Source organism: Borostomias antarcticus (assembly GCF_949987555.1).
Source record: "Borostomias antarcticus genome assembly, chromosome: 5".
NCBI classification, from domain to species: Eukaryota; Metazoa; Chordata; class Actinopteri; order Stomiiformes; family Stomiidae; genus Borostomias; species Borostomias antarcticus.
Genome location: NC_140238.1, coordinates 9,092,288 through 9,116,613, shown reverse-complemented (window position 1 = coordinate 9,116,613; position 24,326 = coordinate 9,092,288). Strand labels below are relative to the sequence as shown.

The 24,326-nt window shown below is 46.4% G+C and overlaps 1 protein-coding gene across 1 annotated transcript in view; it reads right to left on the bottom strand.

The window, feature by feature from the left end:
- mdga2a (MAM domain containing glycosylphosphatidylinositol anchor 2a) overlaps positions 1 to 24,326 on the bottom strand; it is a gene marked incomplete at its 5' end in the record, with an annotated part of 109,562 nt that overhangs the window by 62,402 nt on the left and 22,834 nt on the right. The window contains one exon of the mRNA XM_084437714.1: positions 17,732 to 17,871. Within this exon, the coding sequence (XP_084293840.1) occupies positions 17,732 to 17,871 (140 nt within the window). The remainder of the gene's footprint in view (positions 1 to 17,731; positions 17,872 to 24,326) is intronic.

Here is a 24,326-nt window from a genome sequence, read left to right as displayed (position 1 = left end):
TTTACATGGTATTACCAGGCTCTTAGCATGTATACATTATTCCCCTTTCTATATACCAACATAAGCCGGTCACAACTAAACGTTACTTAATTGAGTTGATGGGCAATAGTAAGTAAGTAAGTAAGCTTTATTTCTATAGCTCTCTTCACAGCACGGATGCACAGAGTGCTTTACAGTAATAAATTAAAATCAAAGGCAATACAACACGAGACAAAATTAGAACGACACAGAGTTGAGTAGTGGAGTTTTTTCTTAGTATTTCAGCTGTAGTTCCTCTGTATTTGCCTACTTATTACCAGTGGTAATTACCCAATAATATACTACAATGTACCAGGTAAATACTTAATTAGGGCACTGGTAAAGGAAGAGTTACCCATTAAAGCTTGCTGGGGGTGGGGGGCACAGAGGTGTATAATCAAGACCCTCGAACTCCTGCACCCTATGAATGATCCATCTCTCACTGGCTAATTGGAAATGTTTCACCTCCCATTTCCAAGCCAGATTAACTTTGTCAGCTTCTGCTCTCTCTCTCTCTCTCTCTCGCTCTCTCTCTCTCTGTCTCTCTCCAACCAACCTCTCTCTCATAGGCGATTTTACCCTCTGAGAGTAGGGGGGGCAACATTTTGACGTGAGAAAAAAAAACAAACAGTTCTGCCGTCTCGTCCCATCTATTTACAAAGAATACCAGTTGTGAACAGTATGCTAATAAGAAATCCGTATGACTATTCAATATGTTCAACGCATCAAACTTCATCTAGACACCACGAGCATGTCAATATGACTTTATGACCGAGCACTAGGCCATACCCAACATCACAACATCAAACTGCAACTGCCTGCTGGTGCTAGCTTCCTCGCCGATGGTGATGTTGCTAGTGCTAGTGCTAGCTCCAATAGCCTCTGGAGCACTTCTGCATTCGATTGCACCTGCTGCGCTGTCATTTCGAGTGGTAGCTTCTTCATTAGCATTGCCAGATTTTATTTTATTTTATGAAGAAGTGGTAAATTGTTTTTATAGCTCTTTTTGCCATTATGAGCAGGTTGGCTAGTTGTAGCTTGTTGAGCACTGAGCAGTACAGTCAGATCTAATTTTTTTCGACGGACGAGTTGTGACATTAGTGGATTATGAATATATATATATTTTTAAAGGTAGCCTAGTTTAAGTAATAAATACACTTTTAAAATGAATGATGATCTAACACAAACTGGTACAAACCACAATTATGTATTTAATAATTGTGTTAATTAGTAAAAAAAAAAAAAAAGAAAATCGCCAATGCTCTCTCTATTTATCTTTCTCTCTTTCTCTCTCTCTCTCTTTCTCTCTCTCTCTCTCTCTCTCTCTCTCTCTCTTTCTCTCTCTGTCTCTCACTCTGTCTCACCAACCCTCCTTGTGTTGGAATATTGAAATAGGGGCCAGTAGGATCTCAGGGATGTGTGGAGAAGGATTATGTAATAATTGCTCATTGGCTTGGAGTGCTCAAGGATGGCGCAATCACCAGATGTGAATGTTGGCAGGTAGAAGTAATAGTCTTCTATTCTCTTCTCAATTTTGTCAGCACTCACGATCAACCCCTTTGGCCTCGTGAAAATAAGCTATGCCATGTTAATAATTCAACCTACTTCCATAAACCAGATTCCATCTGGCTGACAGAATTCTTATCATTAGCCAATCAACTGAGGCAACATTCATTAAATGGTGAAGTAACCCTGTAGTAAATTAAACTCTGATTAGTCATCCATCTATCCATCCATCCATCCATCCATCCATCCATCCATCCATCCATCCATCCATCCATCCATCCATCCATCCATCTACTGTATCTATCAAATATCAGTGAGTAAATCTGTGACCCCTACAGCAAACTCTAGGAGCGTTCACACGTAGGCTATAGAAAGCATTAATCAGCAGATAAAGCAACTAAATCTGTTAAAATTCACCATTCAAATGATCACCTCCAGTGTACATCAGAAACCAAAACGAATTTTTTTTCTTTCATGCTAGAAACCGAAACGAATGCACCCTTGAACAACCAACTATTAAATTCAATTAAATTCTTTATTTCGGACCAAGGGGGATCCATCCAATAAAAACACAGTAAAATACAGCACATTAAAAAGATAAGAAAAAAGAAGTAAAAAAAACAAAGCCCTATTGTTACGACTATAGATGATAATTAGCTTTAAGATTTATACCTGTTGAAAATGCACTTGTCATAACACAGTTCTCTAGTTCTCTAGAATGTGTCTGAAGTGGAAACAGTATTCTGAGTGGAGCAGCTTGTGTTAAGTGGAAAATCCACAGAAAAGTTGAGTTGCATTACAGTGTGATGAACAGAAAGAGGGGAGAGGGGGGACGCGCCGTGAAATTCAAGCGTAGTCTTTTTCTTCCTTTGGCGGATTGTGACAGCTGTACTGTGACTGCAACACTCATGTGGGATACTACGGATGGTGAGGATATGGATAGTGATAGAGGTAGGAGCCAGGACCTCACGTCTTGGCAACCGGTAGTATCGGTAGTGGGTAGGAATAAGAGGAAGCAGAGAAGAGGTAGTAGTGTTGATGGTGGTTCTCCGGTGGCTGATGGGGCGAAGAGGGCGAGGGCTTTGCAACTTAGGAGCAGGGCGGTTGTTGTGCAAGCGGACTGGAAAGTGATGTTTGTGATCAAGTGATGTTTGTGATCAAGAGGGGACATTTTCACCCTCTGAAACGCTCAAAGGATTTTGAGCGTGCTGTGGGTGTGTTGTAAAGTCTGCACGATTCCTGAGTGACGGGCTGGCTTCTGGTTTTTGTGAAGGATTGGCGGCAGAGGGATAAGCTCCTAGGTCTGACAACTCTGTGTGGTGTGAAGGTTAGTAATCGTGTCCCTGGGAAGTGCAGTGCGGATGAAAAACTGCTGTTGCAACTGTGATAGGGAGAACAGTGCTGCTTTTGGAGGCTGCTCTGCTCAGAGGCAAGCCTGGGAGATACAGAAATATAAGGTTGCGTTGCAGGTCTCCTATACTACTGCAGTAAAGCATGTGAAGGACAGTGAGGTACAGTAGCCGGACCGAGTGCTGCTGCCCCTGTGGTTCGTGGGTCTGGTGGTGCGGAGGGCCGGTGTTTTCTGGAGGTTCGGCCTCCCGCCCCGGGCCAGAGGCCTCCTGTTGCTCACCCATGTGTCACGATGATCAGCGAGCGCACTTTGCTTGTGGACAAGCTCAGCTTTCTTGCCTTCATATGCAAGACTGTGAATGTGGCGATGCAAATTGCATCTAAGAATGGCAGAATTAAGTGCATTGTGGAGATGGCTCAGGAGCTGCTGGGGTTTGTGTAAATGTTATGGCTGAACTGATTTATGGGATACTGAACCCCCCTCCTCTAGATGTCTCAGTGTCTGGTACTACTTAAGGTTCTTGTGATCTTTTCCATCCTCCAATGGAATGCTAGGAGTTTAATTGCTAACGGCCAAGAGCTAAAGAAGATGGTGGCTGAGATGACTGTTCGGTCTGATATCATTTGTGTTCAGGAGCACCTGGACTTGCCGGGTTATGAGTCTATCCGATGTGATAGACTTGAAAGGCAGTAGCAGAAGGGTGTGTGACGTTCATGAGGGGCAATTTAGCATATACATGTAGGAGGGTGCCCGTCCCTCCAGAGGTAGAGTGCATAGTGTTAGGGCTATGCTGCCCCAGGGGTGATTTTACACTGGTTAACTTTTACAACCCATGCAAGCAGCTGTCTGTGTCCATGCTCTGTGGGTTAGTGGGGGGTGTAGGTAGGAGGGAAGTATGGTGTGGGAATTTTAATGCGCACAACTCATTGTGGGGTAGTGATCACACAGACACCAATGGTGAGGTGGTGGAGAACTTACTAGAGGAGCGGTCTCTTGTGTGAATGATGGGAGGGGCACTAGGGTGGATGTGTTGAGGAACTCATGTCTGGACCTTACATTGGCCCCTGGTCCTATGAGTAATTTGTGTGATTGGACTGTGCTGTCTGATGCCTCCATGGGGAGTGGTCATTTTCCAGTGCTGTGCTCTCTGGATTTTGACCTATTTCCGCAGGACAGCTCAGTTGTTGTGAGGTGGTGCTTTTCTAAAGCGGACTGGAATAAGTTTGGTGCTTACTGCACTGAGTGCGCTGCACTGGTGTCGTTGGAGGGTGATGTGGACAGCTGTGCTGTTGGGGTGACCTCCATGATTCTAGGGGCAGCGTCTGCTAGCATTTCTAGGAGCACAGTGCGAGGGAAGTGCGAGCTGGTTCCTTGGTGGAATGAAGATTGCTCAGCTGCAGTCCAGGCGTGTAATCGGGCGCTTACGCAGTTGAGGTCCCGCTGGTGCCATGATGCTCTGCTCGATTATCAGTGGAAATGGGCTTTGGCCTGGAGGGTGGTAAAGGCCTCCAAGTGGAGTGCATGGTGGCACTTCTGCTCCACTATTGGTAGGGATGTGGCCTTGGCTGGGATCGATACAGACTTCCATTCAACTTCTTGATCATCTTCCAGACGTCGGAAGATGATCAAGAAGTTGAACGGAAGTCTGTATCGATCCCGGCTCTGGTATACGGTGGGACTGCAGCGACCTCTAACCGTGATAAAGCTGACCTCCTTGGCCGGAAGTTTGCAGGCATCCACAGTGGGAGCCATTTAGATGCCCTGGGGTGCAAACAGGCAATCACTCCTGGATATCTTCAGTGCCTTGATCCGCTCTTGTATCGATTACGGGTGTATGGTGTATGGAGCTGCTGCAGAGAGTGTGCTAGCTAGGCTGGACCGGATCCAGTTCAGGGCTCTGAGGATTAGCCTAGGAGCAGTAAGGTCTACCCCAACCAATGCCCTGCTGGTGGAGGCGGCCGAGTTGCCTCTGTGCCTTTGTCGGTCAAAGCTGTCCCTGACCTACTGGGTTAAGCTGAAGGGCTCCGGTTAGGAGCAGCCTGCTACTTGGGCCGTGTGTGACTGCTGGGAATATACCCCAGAGGGCTAAGGGCTTTGGGTGGACAGTCAATGCTTTGGCTAAGGGCTTTGGCTTACATGAGCTGGAGTATGGGCCACATGTGGTGTGGGGTAATGTTCCCAGAAAAAAAGGAGAAAACGCACACCTGGAAAGCTGGGAGAGGTGCTGGAGACGGGAAACAGAACTGATAAGAAAGAAAGACACCGCGCACTCTGGTATAGATGCAAAAAAAGATTTAAAAGGACAACGTTTCGGCCTTAGCCTTCATCAAAGTCTTGTTACAAGCATGGGGAGACACACCTTATATAGGCTAAACCCAAGGGTGACAGAGAACACCTGGTGCTAATCAACGTGACGTCAAGTCTAATTAAAGCATACATATGTCTTATGGATCGTTTGTCAGTCTATACTGCAGAGCTGGTAGCTATCATTTTAGGGCTACAGTGGGTGGACCTGAGAAGACCTGAGAAGGTGGTTATCTGCTCTGACTGTGCTGCAGCCCTTCAGAGCCTGTTGTCGAGAGATGCACTGTGGAAAGATCTCCTACTTGACATCAGTCTGCTGTTGCTGCAATTGCAGAGAGCTGGGATAACTGTACAGTTCTGCGGGGCTTCGGCTCACATGGGGGTGACAGGAAACGAGAGGGCTGACGGGCTGGCTAAAAGTGCCCTGAAGCTGGGGGATGATGCCATACTGACAGTTCCATATAGGAGGGGTGAGACTAAATCTTTGATATGAGCAGCAGTGAGGGAGTCCTTGCAGGAGAGGTGGGATCGTGATGTGAAGGGCAGGCATTACTACAGTATCCAGCCTTCTATTGCAGTGAAGCCTTTCAGAAGGAGGTTTTTCTAGACTGAGGTTTGGTCACTCTGGCCTTTACTCTCTTTTTAAGGGCGAAGGGTGCATCGGCTAACTGTGAGACGTGTGCTATCCCAGAAATGCCGGAGCATGTCCTTATGAGGTGTGGTAAATACGAGTCTGAGAGAGCTGTCTTCCGTAGTCTGATCTGTGAGTTGGGGCGGTCATGGAATATGCAGGGGATTCTAGGGCTGGGTGAGAATTTGTGGGAATGCTGTAGGGCTCTATTTACTCTCCTTACCGATACAGAGATTGGTCATCAAGTTTAGCTGTATTCTCTTTCTTTTACCTGTGTCTCTCTCTCTCTCTTTCCTTCTATGACCTGATGCTCTATTTGCCATGATGTTGCACACTCCGGTATGGTAGGTGGTGTATGCACCTTAAACATTGGTGCGCAATCCACCAATAAACTGAGAGAAGAAGTGTGATGAACATGATAGCCACTAAGGTAAGAGATCTGGGGTAGCATTTGGCTAGCTAGCTAGCCAGCTAATGTTCTGATGCACTGTTAACATCCATATCAAAACCATTTGACAGCCTTGTCTCCAGTGTGTAACGTTAGCTAGCTAACTACAGATACAGATACAGATAGCTTTATTTGTCCCCGAAGGGCAATTCAGTTTCTACAGTCCACCGACTACATATACACATTCATACTGCACAATCATCATCAGTGACAGAGGAAACACGTTAAATGGCATGGAGTTAGGCAGAGAGCAGAAGAACATTCTTCACTAAGAATACAAGAATAAATAAAATAAAGTGCCAAAAGGGGCAACCAACGTGTGGTTTGTGCAAAATAGGTGCAGCAAACTCTTCATTCAAGAAAGGTACTATTAATGGCAGAGGGAATGAATGATTTGGAGTAACGGTTTGTTTTCCTGAGAGGCGGCAGATAGCGCCATCCTGACGGCATTAGTGTAAGCTCACTGGACAGGATGTGGTCGTGGTTAGTAGTAATACTTTTAGCCTTCTGGAGAACATGTTTCTCCCAGAGAGAGTTTAAGTCAGTTAACTAGCTGGTTAGTCTAACTTTCTTTCTCTGACTGCTATTTGACAGCCTCTATAGTTAGAAGCTATACTGCTAGCCAGAGTTTGCAAGTCCACTTATAATACGCAACGTACGTTTTTTTTCTTCTAGAAGTCGCTCGCAAAAATCAAGGGTCAAGGGTCCGGTTGTTTTTCACTGCCATATTTTCGCATTTGGAAGTACATGGAAGTTAATGAGCGATAGTTAGCCGTCAGCTGCATTCACTTCCATGTATTTCCATATGCGAAAACAACGGCAGTGAAGTCTGGTAATGTTGAGTTTGTTATACCAATAGTGCATTCAGCCTGTTATTTTGACTATTTTGGTTCTTGAAGTGATGTTTTTATAGTGAACTTTTAACATTGGAGTCAACGGGCACTTCCGCATTCTCTCAACCAATTTGAGAGAATTGGTCAGACTTGACCAATATGGCAGTTGTGTGAATAAAGCGAATTAGTATTGGTTACATACAGTATACATCATGAATTTAAGTAACTGTGTAATGTCTGAGTGTGTGTGTGCGTGTGTGTGCGCGCGCACATACAGTATGAGAGAGAGCATACATTATCAGTGTGTGTGTGTGTGTGTGTGTGTGTGTGTCCAACTACCCCACGTCAGTACGTAAAGCCTGGTCTCTGAACAGGGGCAGTAAAGGGAGCCCATGGTGAGGGGATCCGATCCATTTCATGCTCTGCTGAACATGGGAAGTAGCATGGATTTGTTTACAAGCATATCTGGGGTGGTTACGAATAACATCGTATTGGAATTCAGGGCGCTTAGCCATGCTCGCTGTCTTCTGCAGAGTCTGTGTGTGTGTGAATGCGTGCTTCTGTGTTTGTGTGTGTGGTGTTTTATGGGTACTTTGCGCATTGCCTGTAGAGGTAATAGGATGACGTGAGACCTACATCTGTGTTTCAGAGTGCAAGACCACTGGAGCCTTTTACTGAGAGAGAGACAGAGAGACAAAGACTCAGACAGAGACACAGGGAGATTGACAGAAAGAGGCAGAGTGAGAGAGAGAGAGAGAGAGAGAGAGAGAGAGAGAGCAGATTTATACCTGTAGACCCCAGAGACAGTGAGACAGAATTCCAATCTCTGTGTTTGAACATAGTTAGCACTGTAGTACAAAGAGACTGGACAGAGTGTGTTCTAGCCTGTCTGTCTGCCTGTCTGTCTGTCTGTCTGTCTGTCTGTCTGTCTGTCTGTCTGTCTGTCTGTCTGTCTGTCTGTCTGTCAGCCTTCCTGCCTGTCTGTCTGTCTGCCTGTCTATCTGTCTCTCTGCCTGCCTGTCTGTCTGTCTGCCTGTCTGCCTGCTTGTCTGCCTACCTGCCTCCCTGCCTCTTTGTCTGCCTGTCTGTCTGTCTGTTTAGTTGACTGTCTGTCTGTCTGTCTGTCTCTCTATCTGTCTGTCTCTCTGCCTGCCTGCCTGTCTGTCTGTCTGTCTGTACTCAGTATGATGATGAGATGATAATGAGAAATGGGAACGTATGTGAGAAGGAGGAGACTGTGTAGAGGGAGAGAGATGGAGAGAGGGAGAGAGAGAGAGGGAGAGAGATCTACAGCCTCAGCTTCAGTGCTCTGCAGTGACGTAGGGCCCCATGTGGCAGAGAGAGGTGAGCCACCCCATTGGCTGATCTATTTATAACTTCTAGCCTCCACAGGCTGTCATCAGCAGCAGCCTGCAGGATCAGCCAGGGGCCTGGATCTGTGTGTGTGTGTGTGTGTGTGTGTGTGTGTGTGTGTGTGTGTGTGTGTGTGTGTGTGTGTGTGCGTGTGTGTGTGTGTGTGCGTGTGTGTGTGTGTGTGTGTGTGTGTGTGTGCGTGCGTGCATGCAACTCAACTTGTGTGTGTGTGTGTGGGAGGAAACTGTGGTTGGGGGAGAGGAGGAAGAAAGGGTTGAGGAGAGGAGGAAGGGAGGGAGGAAAGAAGGAAGGAAGGAAGGAAGGAAGGAAGATAGGAAGGAAGGAAGGAAGGAAGGAAGGAAGGAAGGAAGGAAGGAAGGAAGGAAGGAAGGAAGGAAGGAAGGAAGGAAGGAAGGAAGGAAGAGAGGAGTGGAGGGGCGTCAGGTATAGATTAATCTACTGTACAGAGGACTGGTGATGTAACAAACCCTACTGTAATGTCTCTTCACTCTCCATTACAAAGACAGGAGAAGAGGAGTGGAGATAAAGGAAAGGGAGGATGATGATGATGATGATGATGAAGAAGAAGAAGGGAAAGTTAGAGAGGGAGGTACAGTAGTGCTGGGGTAGCAGGATAGAGAGAGAGGGATGGAGAGAAGGATGGAGAGAAGGAGGATAGAGTGGTGGGTAGTAAGGGAGAGGAAGATGGAAGGAGGGATGGAGAGATGGAGTGAATAGAGACAAGGAGGAGAGGATGGAGAAATGGAGGATAGAGAGGGTGGGATGGAGAAATGGAGGATAGAGAGGGTGGGATGGAGAAATGGAGGATAGAGAGGGAGGTAGGGATGGAGAGATGGAGGAGAGGATGTACTGTAGACTACTCAGTCAGGAAGAGAAGGAGAAAGACATCCCAGTGGTACATTACAGGTTTTCTACAATATGGTAGAAAAAAACGAGCCTGGGTTCAGACCTTCGACTCCGCCCACTCCACCCAAGTTGACTGATTCTTTGTCTGGTGTTACTACTGTACATAAAACATTGGTTTCTCTGAGTAAAAATTGATTGGTCCAATGTGTGCTGCGGGGGATTAATGATTAGCCAATCAGCACCAAGGGCAAGACTAACGCCATTGTTGCTATTGTTGAGCGATGTCAAAATGTGCGATGGACCGAAAGAGGAGTAATAACAATGGCTGTTCAATGGCAATTAAAGGAGTAGTAAAGGGAAAATGCATGTTAAAAACTGTTTTAAGGTTACTTATGATCATATACAATGGTTCAGATCAAAATGTTGACAAAACTAGCACTTTTGAGAAAGTCTGATAATTGCTCTACCACCGTTTTGGTCATACAATGGATGTGGGTGGGCATCTTGAAAAATCTTTCAAAAACATGTTAAACTCTCAATTTCAAAGACAAGAAACTCACCGAGGTGTTAGTTGGCATTCTGACATATAATTCGCCATAAAGTAAGATCTAGTTCATCTGGAAAGGCTTTTTAAAATATTTTGCATATAACTATTTAGTCGCAGACATACGTGTGTAAACTTCCGCAAACTAGGTAGCCTAGCAACATAAACAATAACAATAGCTACCGTAAGTAGTTCCGCTTCCTGAATCCCCTCTGCGGATTGATCTACACATCTACAACGGTCGCGTCAATACAAGTCAATGGATTTCATAAAATGATCAATAAAACTCTACAGGATTCATACTTTGCGGAAAATTTGATGTCAGAACACCAACGGACACCAATTACCCCCTCGGTGAGCTTCTTGTCTTTGAAATCGAGAGTTTAACATGTTTTTGAAAGATTTTTCAAGGTGCCCATCCACATCCATTGTATGACCAAAACAGTGGTAGAGCAGTTATAAGACTTTCTCTAAAGTGCTAGTTTTGTCAACGTTTTGATCTGAACCATTGTATATGATCATAAGTAACCTTAAAACAGGGCTAAACATGCATTTTCCCTTTACTATTCCTTTAAAAGTAGCAATACACTTTAAAAACAGAATAGCACTCTGCTTTGAAGACATTTATTCAAAGGGGAGATTTTTTTGCTGTTCTCGTTTTGACTTAGAATGACGTTAGATTCAGGCAGATACGTTGGTCTCTAGTGAATGGTTAGGGAAAATCGAATCTGCCTCCCCCACGGAAATCGGTTAGAGTGGAAGCAACGTCAGATTGAAGATCTCAACGGAGTGTAACGAGTTGACAATTCTGTCTGATATCAGGCTAGAAAAAGATAGGCGAGGGAATATGAAAGAGGAGAGGAGAGGAGGGGAGAGGACAGGGGAGAGGAGGGGAGAGAAGATGGGAGAGGAGGGGATGGGAGAGAAGAGAAAAGAGGAGAGGAGAGGAGAGGAGAGAAGAGGCTGATATCACCTCTGGCTCCGCTGGGCTGACCCTCTGAAAAAAGTGGGCTTGGCACAGTTGTTTGGTGTTACCGTTGTTCCTCTGTGTTCACGCATACACTATGTATTCACCGTTGTTTTCTGCCCCCACTGTTATTATCCACCTATTTAGTTAATTTTCACATATCAGTGTCCACTCAACAACTCAAACAAGTATCTCATCTGCCCCTCCGCATGCGCACGCAGCACAGAGCGGAGTCTAGAAGAATCAGATTTCAGTTTCAATTCACATGAAGAGAGTAGGGAGAGGAGAGGGGAGGGGGAGGTTATAGCCTCTCGTGGCTAGCTGCTGCCATAGCTAGCTGGCTAACTTATTCTAGCAGCCTATTCTCTCGCCTATTCTAGCAGTGTTTTGCTCATAACAACACCGATTTGCGGAGGCAATTTGGCGTTCGGCTTTGGGCATGGTGCATATTCCTAGTACGGTAGGCTATGTCGAAAAACTGTTTGGCAATACAAAAACAAAAACAAATTCTGATTATAAAGAAGCACAGGATCACTTGTAACTAAAGTTTATCTTACCTTACTCTGATCGCGCATTTGCAGACAAGCCGTGGAGACATACAACACCAAATTCAACTAGAAAGTACATTTCCTGGAGAAAATGTGAGGTGGGCTAGCTGCTGCAGCTGTATGTAACAGCTACTGCTAGTACTATTTTGGACTGGGCAATCTCCATGCACCCACCCTCAAGGACTGTGCGTCTCTAGCCCACTCAGGGGCTGAATTGGGGGGTCCGTGGTGTGGTGGCGAGACTCCGCCCCCTCAGGTCAGAGCTGGTCGGGGACAGTGTACCCCTCTCCGGGCCACCTACCCGCCCGCATCGGTGAAGACAATGTGTCTTTAGCCCACTCAGGGGGTGAGTTGTGGGGCCCGTGGCATGGATAGTGGCATGGTGGTGAGACTCCGCCCCCTCAGGTCAGAGCCGGTCGGGGGCAGTGCAATGACCTCCAGGCAATCTCCATGCACTCACCGGCGAAGACCGTGTGTCTCTAGCCCACTCAGGGGCCTAGTTGTGGGTTCAGTGGAGTGAATAGTGGTGTGGTGGAGAGACTCCGCCCCCTCAAGTCAGAGCCGGTCATGGACAGTGTACCCCTGTCCGGGCCAACCACCTGCCCCCACCGGTGAAGACCGTGTGTCTCTAGGCCACTCTGGGGCTGAGTTGTGGGGCCCGTGGCGTGGGTAGTGGCGTGGTGGCAAGACTCCGCCCCCTCAGGTTAGAGCTGGTCGTGGACAGTGTAGCCCTCTCCAGGCCACTCACCTGCCCTCACCGGTGGAGACCGTGTGTCTCTAGCCCTCTCAGGGGCTGAGTTGTGGGGCCCGTGGCGTGGATAGTAGCGTGGTGGCGAGACTCCACCCCCTCGGATCACAGTGGGTCGAGGGCAGTGCAGTGACCTCCGGGCAATCTCCATGCACCCACCGGCAAAGACTGTGTGTCTCTAGCTCGCTCAAAGGCTGAGTTGACGGGTCCGTGGCGTGGTTAGTGGCGTGATGGCGAAACTCCGCCCCCTCATGTCATAGCAGGTCGGGGACAGTGTACCCCTCTGCCCTCACCAGTGAAGGCTGTGTGTGGCGAGACTCATCCCCAGATTGTTTATATTAAGGTGTGTGTGTGTGTGTGTGTGTGTGTGTGTGTGTGTGTGTGTGTGTGTGTGTGTGTGTGTGTGTGTGTGTGTGCGCGCGCGTGTGTGTGCACGCGGGGTGGCTAGTTTCTTCCTAAAGTCTACAATCATCTCCACTGTCTTGAGAGCCTTGAGCCCAACTCGCAGATCCTATCCTAACTGGCTGGTTACCATGGTAGTTTGGATTAGGACGGAAAAGCCATTACAGAACAACTGTTCTTAAGTCAAAAATCCTATCCTATCTCCAGATAGGAAAAGTGTATTACAGAAGCAGCCTAACTTCATAAAATCTTAAATAAATCGTCCTAACTTTAGGACGACCACTACCCTGTCCTAACCCTGTCCTAACTACAGTAGGTAGCCTAACGTTACACAGCTAACGTAACATAGCGAAGCGATATGGCCTCTATTTTAATTGTCAACCAAAATGTCACTAGGCAAAATTTATTTATTGAGAGGCGGAAGCAGACCCCAACGATGTGTTGCGGTTTGATGACAAAACGCTCATCTGTAGATACAGACTACCCCGGGCCATGATCCTGCAGCTAGCCGAGGAACTGCGCCCAGCTTTGGAGGCCGACCCGTCGTCATGGGGCTCTCCCGGTTCTGGTGCAACTGACAAACGCGCTCCGTGTTTTTGCGAAAGGGAACTTTCAGAGTGAAGTGGCTGATTTGGCCAAGGTATCTCAGCCCGCCATCTCCCGAGTTACAAATTATGCTATGTACAAAGTGCTAGATAACCGTTACAAAGTATTACAAAGTATATATACGGCACGCGACAAGCGCACGAGCAGAGAAGCGCAGAAAAGAAGCATCGGTTGCTTGGTAACAGACATAAACATTGATAACCGATGTTGGATTGAGTAGTTAGGATTTCCCAACTTCAAGATAGAATAGGACGAAGCAAGATAAGATAGGATGCCTAAAGTTATTTAGGATTTGCTTCTGTAATACCAAATCGGGGAAAATCTTATCTGAACTGTCCTATCTTATCTCAAATCTTAAGATAGGACATGTTTCTGTAATACGGCCCCAGATTGTTTAGAGTTACATCTAATCTATATCATTCATCTGAAGGTAGGAATATAATGCTACAGTAGTCATAGAAGGGTGTCTGTACCTTTAAGAGAGGCTGCACATGCACCCAAATTCAAATCACAACTGAACATTCCATCAATTGTTTGCATGGGAAAGCATGACCAGCTTCAGACAGCTCCAGCTCAAAAAGTATGGATGTCACAGCTTATATGTTTACATCATAGGAATCCTGGGAACCAGCTGAACATTTTGAGATATAATATGTCCATTTAGCTTAAAAACTGTAGGAGTGGTGACAGGTTAGAAAACAGGTATGAATTCAGAGTTAGCAACTCAAAAGCTAGAGTGGAGCGCCATTTGTTTGAATGGTGAGCATGGTCGTCAAACAAATGGTCATAACGCAAAAACTATAAATTGCACAGCTTAGATAAATTACATTGTATGAATCAGCACAATTGTGTGAACATTTTGATGTATAATATGTGTATGAGCTCTTAAAACTGAAGGAGTGCCAGCTGTTTACAAAATGTATGAATATTTTCAAAGCAACAGCTGCCACCACTTTAAAAACATCAAGTTGCAAACATTCCACCAGCAGTTTCAATGGCACAGAAATTACTATTAAAAGCTAAATTACCAAAAAACTATAAATACTATCAAAAATCTGAATACATCCGCCAAAGAGCTTAACATCATGAACATTTTAAAGTTTGAATGAATTTTCTAGCACAAAGTATGAAGAAGTTATAAAGGTCCAAAAACCGAGGAGAATAATAATAAAGAAAGAAAGACACACACACACACACACACACACACACACACACACATACAGTCACACACACACACACACACACACACACACACACACACACACACACACACACACCCTGGGCCAGCAGAAAGAGGAGGAAGAGGAGAAGGAGGAGGAGGGGAAGAGAGGAGGAAGGAAAGGGAGGTTACGGGGAGGAGAGAGAAGCTCATGGCGGAGGAAGGAGGAGAAGGAGGTGGAGAAGGAGGAGTAGGTGCAGGAGGAGGAGGAGGAGGAGGTGCAGGAGGAGGAGGAGGAGCTGGAGGTGGAGGAGGAGGTGGAGAAGGAGGGGGAGGAGGAGGAGGAGGTGGAGATGACGGCAGTATAAGGGTAGCCACTGCAGAACACTCCAGAAAGACACTTTGCAGAACACACCTCTCTGCTCTCCTCCCTCCCTGTCAGATGTGTTTGTCTGCTTCTAAGTCACATCACACTCCTGCTGTAGAAGATCCCTCACGTCTCCCCTGAGATAGCACACCCTGTCCTCTGCCTCCCCTCAGCCGGGGGTCCTCCGCTAGACGCTGTTCTCCAGAGGAGGAGCTCCAGAGAGCTGTCAGAGGAGACAGCCGACTTCCTGGAGACCGCCTACTATTCTACTCTAGCTGACTCTCTCCTCCTTCCCGGCTTCTATCTCCTCCCCCACGGCTTCTGTCTCCTCCCCCACGGCTTCTGTCTCCTCCCCCACGGCTTCTATCTCCTCCCCCATGGCTTCTGTCTCCTCCCCCAAGGCTTCTGTCTCCTCCCCCATGGCTTCTGTCTCCTCCCCCAAGGCTTCTGTCTCCTCCCCCATGGCTTCTATCTCCTCCCCCAAGGCTTCTGTCTCCTCCCCCACACCTTCTACAGTATCTCCTCCCCCACGGTGTCCATCTCTGGACCCATGGCTTCCATCTCCTCCGCTCTCATTTACACACACTGAGACCTCAGGAGGGATACAGTAGTATGTGTGTTTGTGTGTGTGTGTGTGTGTGTGTGTGTGTATGTGTGTGTGTGTGTGTGTGTGTGTGTGTGCGTTAGAGATGCGAATATTGTGGATATATCCGCGACATCCGCGGATATCCGCATTCGCGGGTGGGTGGGCCAATAAAAATCAACATTGTGATTAATTTCTGGTGGATTGCGGTGGATTTGTCAGTTATATTCATATTTAATAACTACTATAATTATATTATAATTACATTATAACAACTGTGAGAAAGTGCGAGACCTGGCAGCAGCTCACTCAAATACCCTCGACCACTTCGTCAACCGAGGTCCTGCGAAAGCGAGCCTATAATCTTTAAATTGTCAAGTCAAGAAAATGCGCCTATATGAAAAGCGATTGAGCACAAACGACTGGACATATTTTAAAGGTAAATACAATAACTTCATGTTTCGCGGGTTGGGTGCGGGTGCGGGTCTCTAAATTTTAGAAGATAATTACGTCGGGTGGGTGGCGGGTGGATGATTGATGAGTGCACGCGGATTTGGGTGCGCTCCAAGCCCCCAGGATTCGAAATCTAAAGTGAAGGCCTATTGAACCACGCCATCTTGGCTAGATTTGTAGTCACTTGGCTATTTCCGGTGACTTTTGACTTGCGCAGTTGAGCTTCTCTGGCCGACGCGCGTCCACGCACGTTCCCGGCTCTCCCCGCTTTGATTTAGCAATGAAAACCGGCTTGCATATTAACCTGTTTTTGTCAAATATATCAATTGGAGAAATTATTTTTTGATCCTGGCATCTTAGTTTTAACAGGTTAAATATAATTGAACATGTTTTGTTTGCTAGTAGATGGTATTCATTCCGTTCGCGATAACGTTATTGCAGCCAGGCTAAATTCCTCCAGGGAGCCAGTGACAGGCGAGTTGAAGAGCTTCACTCCCCGCCAGCAGGAGCTCTGGCCGCGGCTACCGCATCTCGGAAAACCCGCTGAGTTCATGGCTGCTATTTCACACTCGCCCTTGATCAATCCCAATACCGATCCATGGTAATAATGAATCAATCGTTCAGATCAGATCGGCAGTGCTGCATGCATGTTACAACATCATTGTTAGCTTTATTAACATAACCATAGCCTACTCTCTCTAACGTTAGGCTATCCATCTTACAACAGTCGGCCATTCGATAGCTGGAAGCGGTCAACGCCAACGTTGACTGAAAACACCCAAACTCAGTGTATCGTTTCATCTTCATGCTACACATCAACTCCTTTACATTGTATGTGAATAAATTCCTGTTATTCTAAAAATATCCCATTTCTGTCCATTCCTGGAAAAGGCTAATAATTGCTGTCAAATGATCACTCCAGTTTATCACCGTATCCCACTACCATTTCAACTATGCACAGGAGGTTGTCTTGTGGTCATTTTCATTAAAAAATGATTAGCCTGATCAGTTTGTTGTATGTATTAAGCCCTTTTTGAGCGGTATGCTTGTATTAATAGCTTATAGCTTGCCATACTCACCAACCTTGGGACCTCAGAAATAGGGAGCATTTCCAAACCAAATTGCCAAATAACCAAATTTATTCACATACAATGTAAAGGAGTGGATGTGTAGCATGAAGATGAAACGATACACTGAGTTTGGGTGTTTTCAGTCAACGTTGGCGTTCACCGCTTCCATTTATCGAATGGCCGACTGGTGTAAGATGGATAGCCTAACGTTAGAGAGATAAATGTAGGCTATGGTTATGTTAATAAAGCTAACAATGATGTTGTAACATGCATGCAGCACTTCCGATCTGATCTGAACGATTGATTCATTGTTACCATGGATCGGTATTGGGATTGATCAAGGGCGAATGTGAAATAGCAGCCAGGAACTCAGCGGGTTATCCAAGATGCGGTAGCCGCGGCCAATGCTCCTGCTGGCGGGGAGTGAAGCTCTTCAACTCGCCTGTCACTGACTCCCTGGAGGAATTTAGCCTGGCTGCAATAACGTTATCGCGAACGGAATGAATACCATCTACTAGCAAACAAAACATGTTCAATTATATTTAACCTGTTAAAACTAAGATGCCAGGATCAAAAAATAATTTCTCCAATTGATATATTTGACAAAAACAGGTTAATATGCAAGCCGGTTTTCATTGCTAAATCAAAGCGGGGAGAGCAGAGAGAGCCGGGAACGCGCGTCTACATTTCAGATAAATGTGAACTTTTTCGTGGACGCGCGTCGGCCAGAGAAGCTCAACTGCGCAAGTCAAAAGTCACCGGAAGGCCAGAAAAGCACAACTGCGCAAGTCAAAAGTCACCGGAAATAGTCAAATGACTACAAATTTTGCCAAGATGGCGCGGTTCAATAGGGCTTCATTGTTGATAGCGGCCAGTGAATGGAGTGGCTGTATCCAGTTTATATAATACATCCATGGTGCGCTCAAACTCCATCCGCGCATCTCTAGTGTGCATGCGTGTGTGTGCGTGTTACCTGAGGTCGGGGGTGTCCTGTGACCAGACACTGGAGCTCCAGGGTCTCTCCCTCTCGGATGGTGTACACTCTCTCAGTGTAGCGCTCCTCCTCAATGTTGCAGGCGTGGCCGGAGTGCACGATACGCACCGTGGGGGATGCTGGGGAGACAGGTGGGGAGGGAGGGGCGGGGTTAGAGCAACGCTCGGACAGGAGACCACAAAGCTCGGACGGCTCTGTTTGCAAACCTTATGAATTAGCTGCGAGACACAAACAATTCAAACGCAGAATTTAAATATGGTTTAAAATTAATGGGCTGGTTTATTATTATATTATGTCGACATTTCTCAGCGCAACTGACATTGTGCGTTCAAAAAGGGGAACCGCCCCAATGTTGTTCTGTCAGTCACTGGTGGGGAACTATAAAGTGTTAATTATGTGAATGCTCCATGATGCAGGTAAAAACACTTATCAGGAAAACGCAACATTAATCCCTTTGTGATCTCCACAAACTGGCATGATACACAGGACACAGGATTTATGGAATAAACTTCTGGATGTTCATCATCTCCCTGGGATCACAGATAAAAAAATAACAGCCTGGTTTGATATGACTTCACAGTGTTGCACACAGGAGACTGATGACGAAGAATGATCCATGATGGAGTTCTGCATCAGAGCAGCCGAGCAGAGCTAAAGAGATAGAGAGATGGTGAGAGGGAAAGAGAGAGGAGGAGAAGGAGAGACAGACAGACAGACAGACAGACAGGCAGGCAGGCAGGTAGACAGGCAGGCAGGCAGGCAGGCAGGCAGACAGGTAGCTCCAGTTGTCTCCCCATGTGAAGCCTCCCTCCCCACCCTGGAAGCTATAATATCCTCCTACTCCTGCGGGGCCCTGGCAGCCGGCCTCTCCCAGCGAGCACGGAGAGAGAGAGAGAGACGGGCTGGTGGAGGAGGATATATGAGCCGTGCCAAGCAGCGAAACGATGGTGACAAGCGCAGACCTCCGCTGGGAGAGCTCGGGGCCACCACAGGACACCAGAAAACTTTCAGAGCCGGAGGGAGAGAAGTTGAGCAATAAGCCTGCTACTTTTTAGAATTAACCTGAATGAGGAAGTGAACCGAGCACGCATCGCAATCGGTTATGCTAATTGAAAGCAAAAAAGCTTCCCGAAATAACTTAACGAGCTAAAGGTTAGCACACAGTGGCTGGATCTGACTACAAAGCAGAGGGGTGTTCTTCCTCCTCCTCTTCTTCCTCTTCCTGTGCCAGCCGCCTGCCTCCCTCCCTGCCCTACTTTCCCGTCTCCTCTATTTATAGACGGTGAGTCTCTGCTCCCCCAGATGACTCTACTAATATACCATCTTATGATGCCAGGCCTTCTGATGCCCTGCACCGCACTCCGCACGCCACACGCCATGTGGTGCCAAGTGGGCCCCCGGCGCAGCGGAGGATGGCTAGGATGCCAGGATGGCTAGTTCCACACCGTACAACCCAATTACGGCCTTTCCTATTGCTTTTTTTTGGGGGGGGGGCATTATGGCCAAGACAGAGCATATAGAACTGTGGAAGTGATGTGGGATCTGGGGATTCGGAGAGGAGATGAAACTGCGAGGAGAGGAGAGTAAGAGAACTACAGCCTGTCAGTTCTATAGCAATTGCTCTGGTGTACTGCCAGGGCCTGACTGACCATTAGGGTATGTCGGTGGTTTTAAAACTCTTTCTCTCCTCTCTGTCCCCTGTCCCATTGCTCCAGGAACTAAGCCGTCCCCTGATGCAGTAATTATCCCTAGCTAATGGGTCCTAGCTGGCCTCACAACCACAGACCTGATAAGCCTCTGTCTCCTGGCACCAGGGCTTCACAACCACAGACCTGATAAGCCTCTGTCTCCTGGCACCAGGGCCACACTCCTGCCAGCCTAGGTCTAAGAATTAGACCTACCCCAGAGGGGTGCTTGTACATCATCAGTCATTACCTCGCACCCTGGCACACTGGACATTCTGAATAGTCAAGCTTTACACCGTACCTGTGAGAAGGGATGGCCAGTTAGACCGAGCCCTGGCTTTCCCAGACACAGCTTGAGATCACTGTAGATCAGGAATTAGACACCCCCCAGGAGGACTATATGACAGATCCAAATTATATCCTCTTCTCTTTTAATTCCATAATCTCCACATACCCCAATTCAGAGAGAAAATCTCCTGTCTGTTTACACGACACCGGGTGGGAGCACAGCAAGGCTCAGCAAAGACACCAGCGATTAGACCAGTCCCATTGCTTGACAAGGCTGGCATGATTAGAGCTATGTTAGTGTCTTTGTGTGCATGTTTGTGTGTGTGTGTGTGTGTGCATGTGTGTGTGTGTGTGTGTGTGTGTGTGTGTGTGCGCGTGTGTGTGTGTGTGTGTGTGTGGTCAAGTGAATGGGCCCCTGCCCCTCCAAACCTGCTTCAGTCAAACCAATGTGCACATGCTCTCAGAAAGCTTTCTTTTTTTCCTCCCTTAATGTGCGGGCCTGTGTGTTTGTGTGTGTTTGTGTGCCTGTGTGTTTGTGTGTGTACCTGTGACCCCGTGACAGAGGGTTTATCAGCCGGGCTCGGATTCCATCTCTCACTGTTGATCAGCAACTGGGCCAATTTGAGCTAATGCTAGTTAGCTAGCTCGGTCGTAAATTACAGAAACTGAATCAATACCACACACATAAACACAAAACTGCTGATAGCTAGCTTACTCTTGATATAACTAAGACATCTGCTTAAATTTTGAAAGATATAGCTACAATGTCCACGGATGTTAAAGCTAGATTGCCGAATTACTGTCGCCTCAGCATCTGCCATTTTTGTAGATAAATTATTGACCAGAAACTACACTGTGACATACAGCAATGTTTCACGTCTTGTTTCCAGAATAGTATCCTCTCAACGCATATTGAATTTTGTTGGTAATTTCAGGAATTTGTAGTATGTACTATATAGTACACCAGATGTAGTACAGAGAATTTTGAATTTTCCGGGGATGATGTCATCTATGGGAGGGTATATCTAATGTACCCTGCCATAGATGACATCATCCCCGGTCTTATCTATGAGTAGATCATGTGTATCTCTCCTGTACCCTGCCATATAGGACAGGTGTGGGACAGGTGTGGCACAGTGAGACGTTAGCACCTCCCCAGTTGATAATAACTGCTGCAGGACCAGCTGTAGCTCAGCGAGGATCCCATTTCAGAGCCTGTTGCTCCACACTCGTCTTCCCGGGCTAGCTGCTCATAATAATAATAATAACAATAATAGCAGTCATAATAATAATCATAATAATAATAATAATATCAATAATAATAATACTGTACACCCAACTCCCCAGGCTAGCTGCTCCTGCTACTACTACTACTACACCTTGCTCCCCAGGCTAGCTGCTACTACTACTACTACTACTACTACTACTACTACTACTACTACTACTACTACTACTACTACTATTACTACTATTACTGCTACTACTACATCCTGCTCCCCAGGCTACTACTACTACTACTACTACTACTACTACCACTACAACACCCTGCTCCACAGGCAAGCTGCTGCTGCTGCTACTACTACTACTACTACTACTACTACTACTACTACTACTACTACTACTACAACTACTGCCAGGGTTTCCCCAGAAAGGTTGTTAAGCCCAGTGGGAAGTTACAGTGTTTCCCCTAGGATGGAGTTGTAGCAGCGGAGGTGATGCATCATGCACACACTTTTTTTTTCTGTGCCCTCGCAAGGCACGCCCTGCCAAGAGGGTTCTGTCTGCTGGCACGAGAAGGGCTCTTGAGGCTTAAGTACATGATTAGGCTAGGTTTAGGCATGAAGACTGAATGGTTAGGGTAACTGGCTATGTTTGTGGTGTTAGGGTCAGGGCAGAGATGTACAGATAAAACTCTGTTTAGCCAGTGAGAGCAATAATGTCTGTATCGTGCCAGCGTTCTACACATTCTATACGGATTCAAACAGACTGTATCTGTTATCTGGTGGACTGGAGCAGCCATGTTGTTAGGGTTAATGAGAAGGGCAAACAGACACAGAGACACAGAAGGAGAGGTCGAAAGAGTATGTGGTTCTGAAGGGAGGAGACACATGAACAGACAGTCTGACAGTTCTTCATGCCTGAACAACAGAAAATTTGACAGCTCTCTGTACACCTGAACAACAAACAGTCTGACAGCTCTCTTCAGGCCTGAACAACAGCCAGTTTGGCAGCTCTTTAGGGTTGAAAACAGCCAGTTTGGCAGCTCTTTAGGGTTGAAAACAGACAGTTTGGCAGCTCTTTAGGGCTGAACAACAGACAGTTTGGAAGCTCTCTGTACGCCTGAACAATAGCCTTCTTTAAGCCCCTGACACACCGGGTGGATAATCGGCCGTCATGAATGTCCGTGAGTATCGTGAGTGTCGGTGGCCTTAGTTGGTGTGGTGTGTCCCACACCGTTGGCTACGTCGGAGAATTTTCGCGGTTAAGTCAGGACAACTGAGTATGTCGAATCGGCCTCGGAGCGAACAGGCATGTCGGTAAAGAGATATCACTCTGATTGGCTGTTATACAGACGTTACAGGAGTGACCTGCAGTAGCCTATTACTCCTAGTATTGAAACACTGTAGGCTACTTGAAAGAACAGAAATAGGGCCTATAAGGCTACAGTAACAGCTCATATCCTAATATACTAGGAACAATAACCGATACGCATAGAAATATATGGATTCAGAGGCCGCCCCTGATGGAGACAAATAGGTTAAATTCTAGTAACTATCCAACCCAGTCAGTACGTTTCTGCAAACCCACGGAAACCTACATAGTTAGCTGCTGAAAGGAGAACTGACTACCATCTAGGTTGCACTGCTTGCAGTTGAAAATAAGTGAATCATGCTCCTTGTAAAACTGCTTCTGAAATTTCCAAGCATTTCTCTTGAACGCTGGAAGATTAGCTAATCAAACAAATGTTGCTCCTCTCACACACCTCCTCTCTATACAATTTTCATTTGATTGACATAGCCATCGTTTTGACTCGCATGGAAAAGAGGCTCTGTCGAGCCAGGCATGATGCTAAATCCCCTCTTTTTCAAGGTGCTAAAATCTAGTCCCAAATCCCTAACCAACAAAAATAACACTAGATTAAAAACAGCTAGAAACACAATGATTGACAACACAACAAGTACTTTATTCCCTTTTGGGAGAGTTATTTCATCTCCTTCAGGAGAAGAACGTATGCGCTAGTTGCCCGCTAGGTCCTATGTTCCTCAGGTCCTATGTTCCCCCCAAAACAGGGTTCTATGTTCCCCGGGTCCTATGTTCCCCAGGTTCCAAGTTCCCCGGGTCCTATGTTCCCCGGGTTCTATGCGCCCCGGGTCCTATGTTCCCCCCAAAAAAGGGTTCTATGTTCCCCGGGTCCTATGTTCCCCCCGAAAAAGGGTCCTATGTTCCCCGGGTCCTATGTTACCCCCGAAACGCGAAAGAAAAATGTGATTATGCCATCGCATGTTAATGCCAAAAGGGGCAGATTATGCACCTATTTTAGAAAGGTTGTATTTTCACCACAATAATCACAGAATTCCGTGCAAAATATGCGAGGCTTGCATGATTTCATGCCTGCATTATTTCACATAAAGTTTAAAAAATGTTGCATGTTAACTTGACATGGGACGTAGCCTAGCCTGTGATGCGCAATGCATATCGCCTCAGTAGGCTACCCAAAGCAGCTCTGACTATAATGTAGGCTATACTAGATTGTAAGGCTAGCCTACTATTGGTTTTATGTCAATGAATGGAGAAGCTGCTTGATGCCTTCGTGAAGTTTACAGTGTCCCAGTCCTAACCCATCCTGCTGTGAGTTGGGATATAGGTCATGAGAGGCGCAAATCCGTTGGGGGAAAAATCTCTGTGGAGAGAGGATCCGCTCGCAGTAAAAATTATAGTCACTCAACCACTATGCGCTTGAAATAACTGAAGTTTAATAAATAGGCCATCACACACATAGGCCTATGAAAAAATATAGACAACAGTTATCTAATTTGGTGATAGGCTAAATTCAGAAAAGAAAAAAAAAGAAAACAATAGAAGAACTAAAACATTCAACCCTGCATATTCCATTGCATAATCATTGCATTTTTTGTGTGTAAGAAAACAAGAAACGGCACACTCGGCCTCTAGTAGAGTGAGGCATTTTTGAAACTTGATGTGAAAAAATGCGTGCATATTTTGCACAGAATTTGGCGATTATTGCGGTGAAAATACAACCTTTCTAAAATAGGCCCATATTCTGCTCCTTTTGGCATTAAATCATGTGATGGCATAATCACATTTATCTTTCGCATTTCGCGGGGAACATAGGACCAGGGGAACATAGAACCCTTTTTTGGGGGGAACATAGGACCCGGGGAACATAGGACCCGGGGAACATAGAACCCGGGGGAACATAGGACCCGGGGAATATAGGAATGACCCCGCTGGGATCACAGTGATGTGTCTTTGCTAAAAAGAAATTGCCCCGACACTGGAGACGTGAGGCAATGCAACAGTTGCCCTTCGTTGCCGCTAGTCCTTTGATGTCGTATTGGTGTGTCTGTACCTTTAGGCCT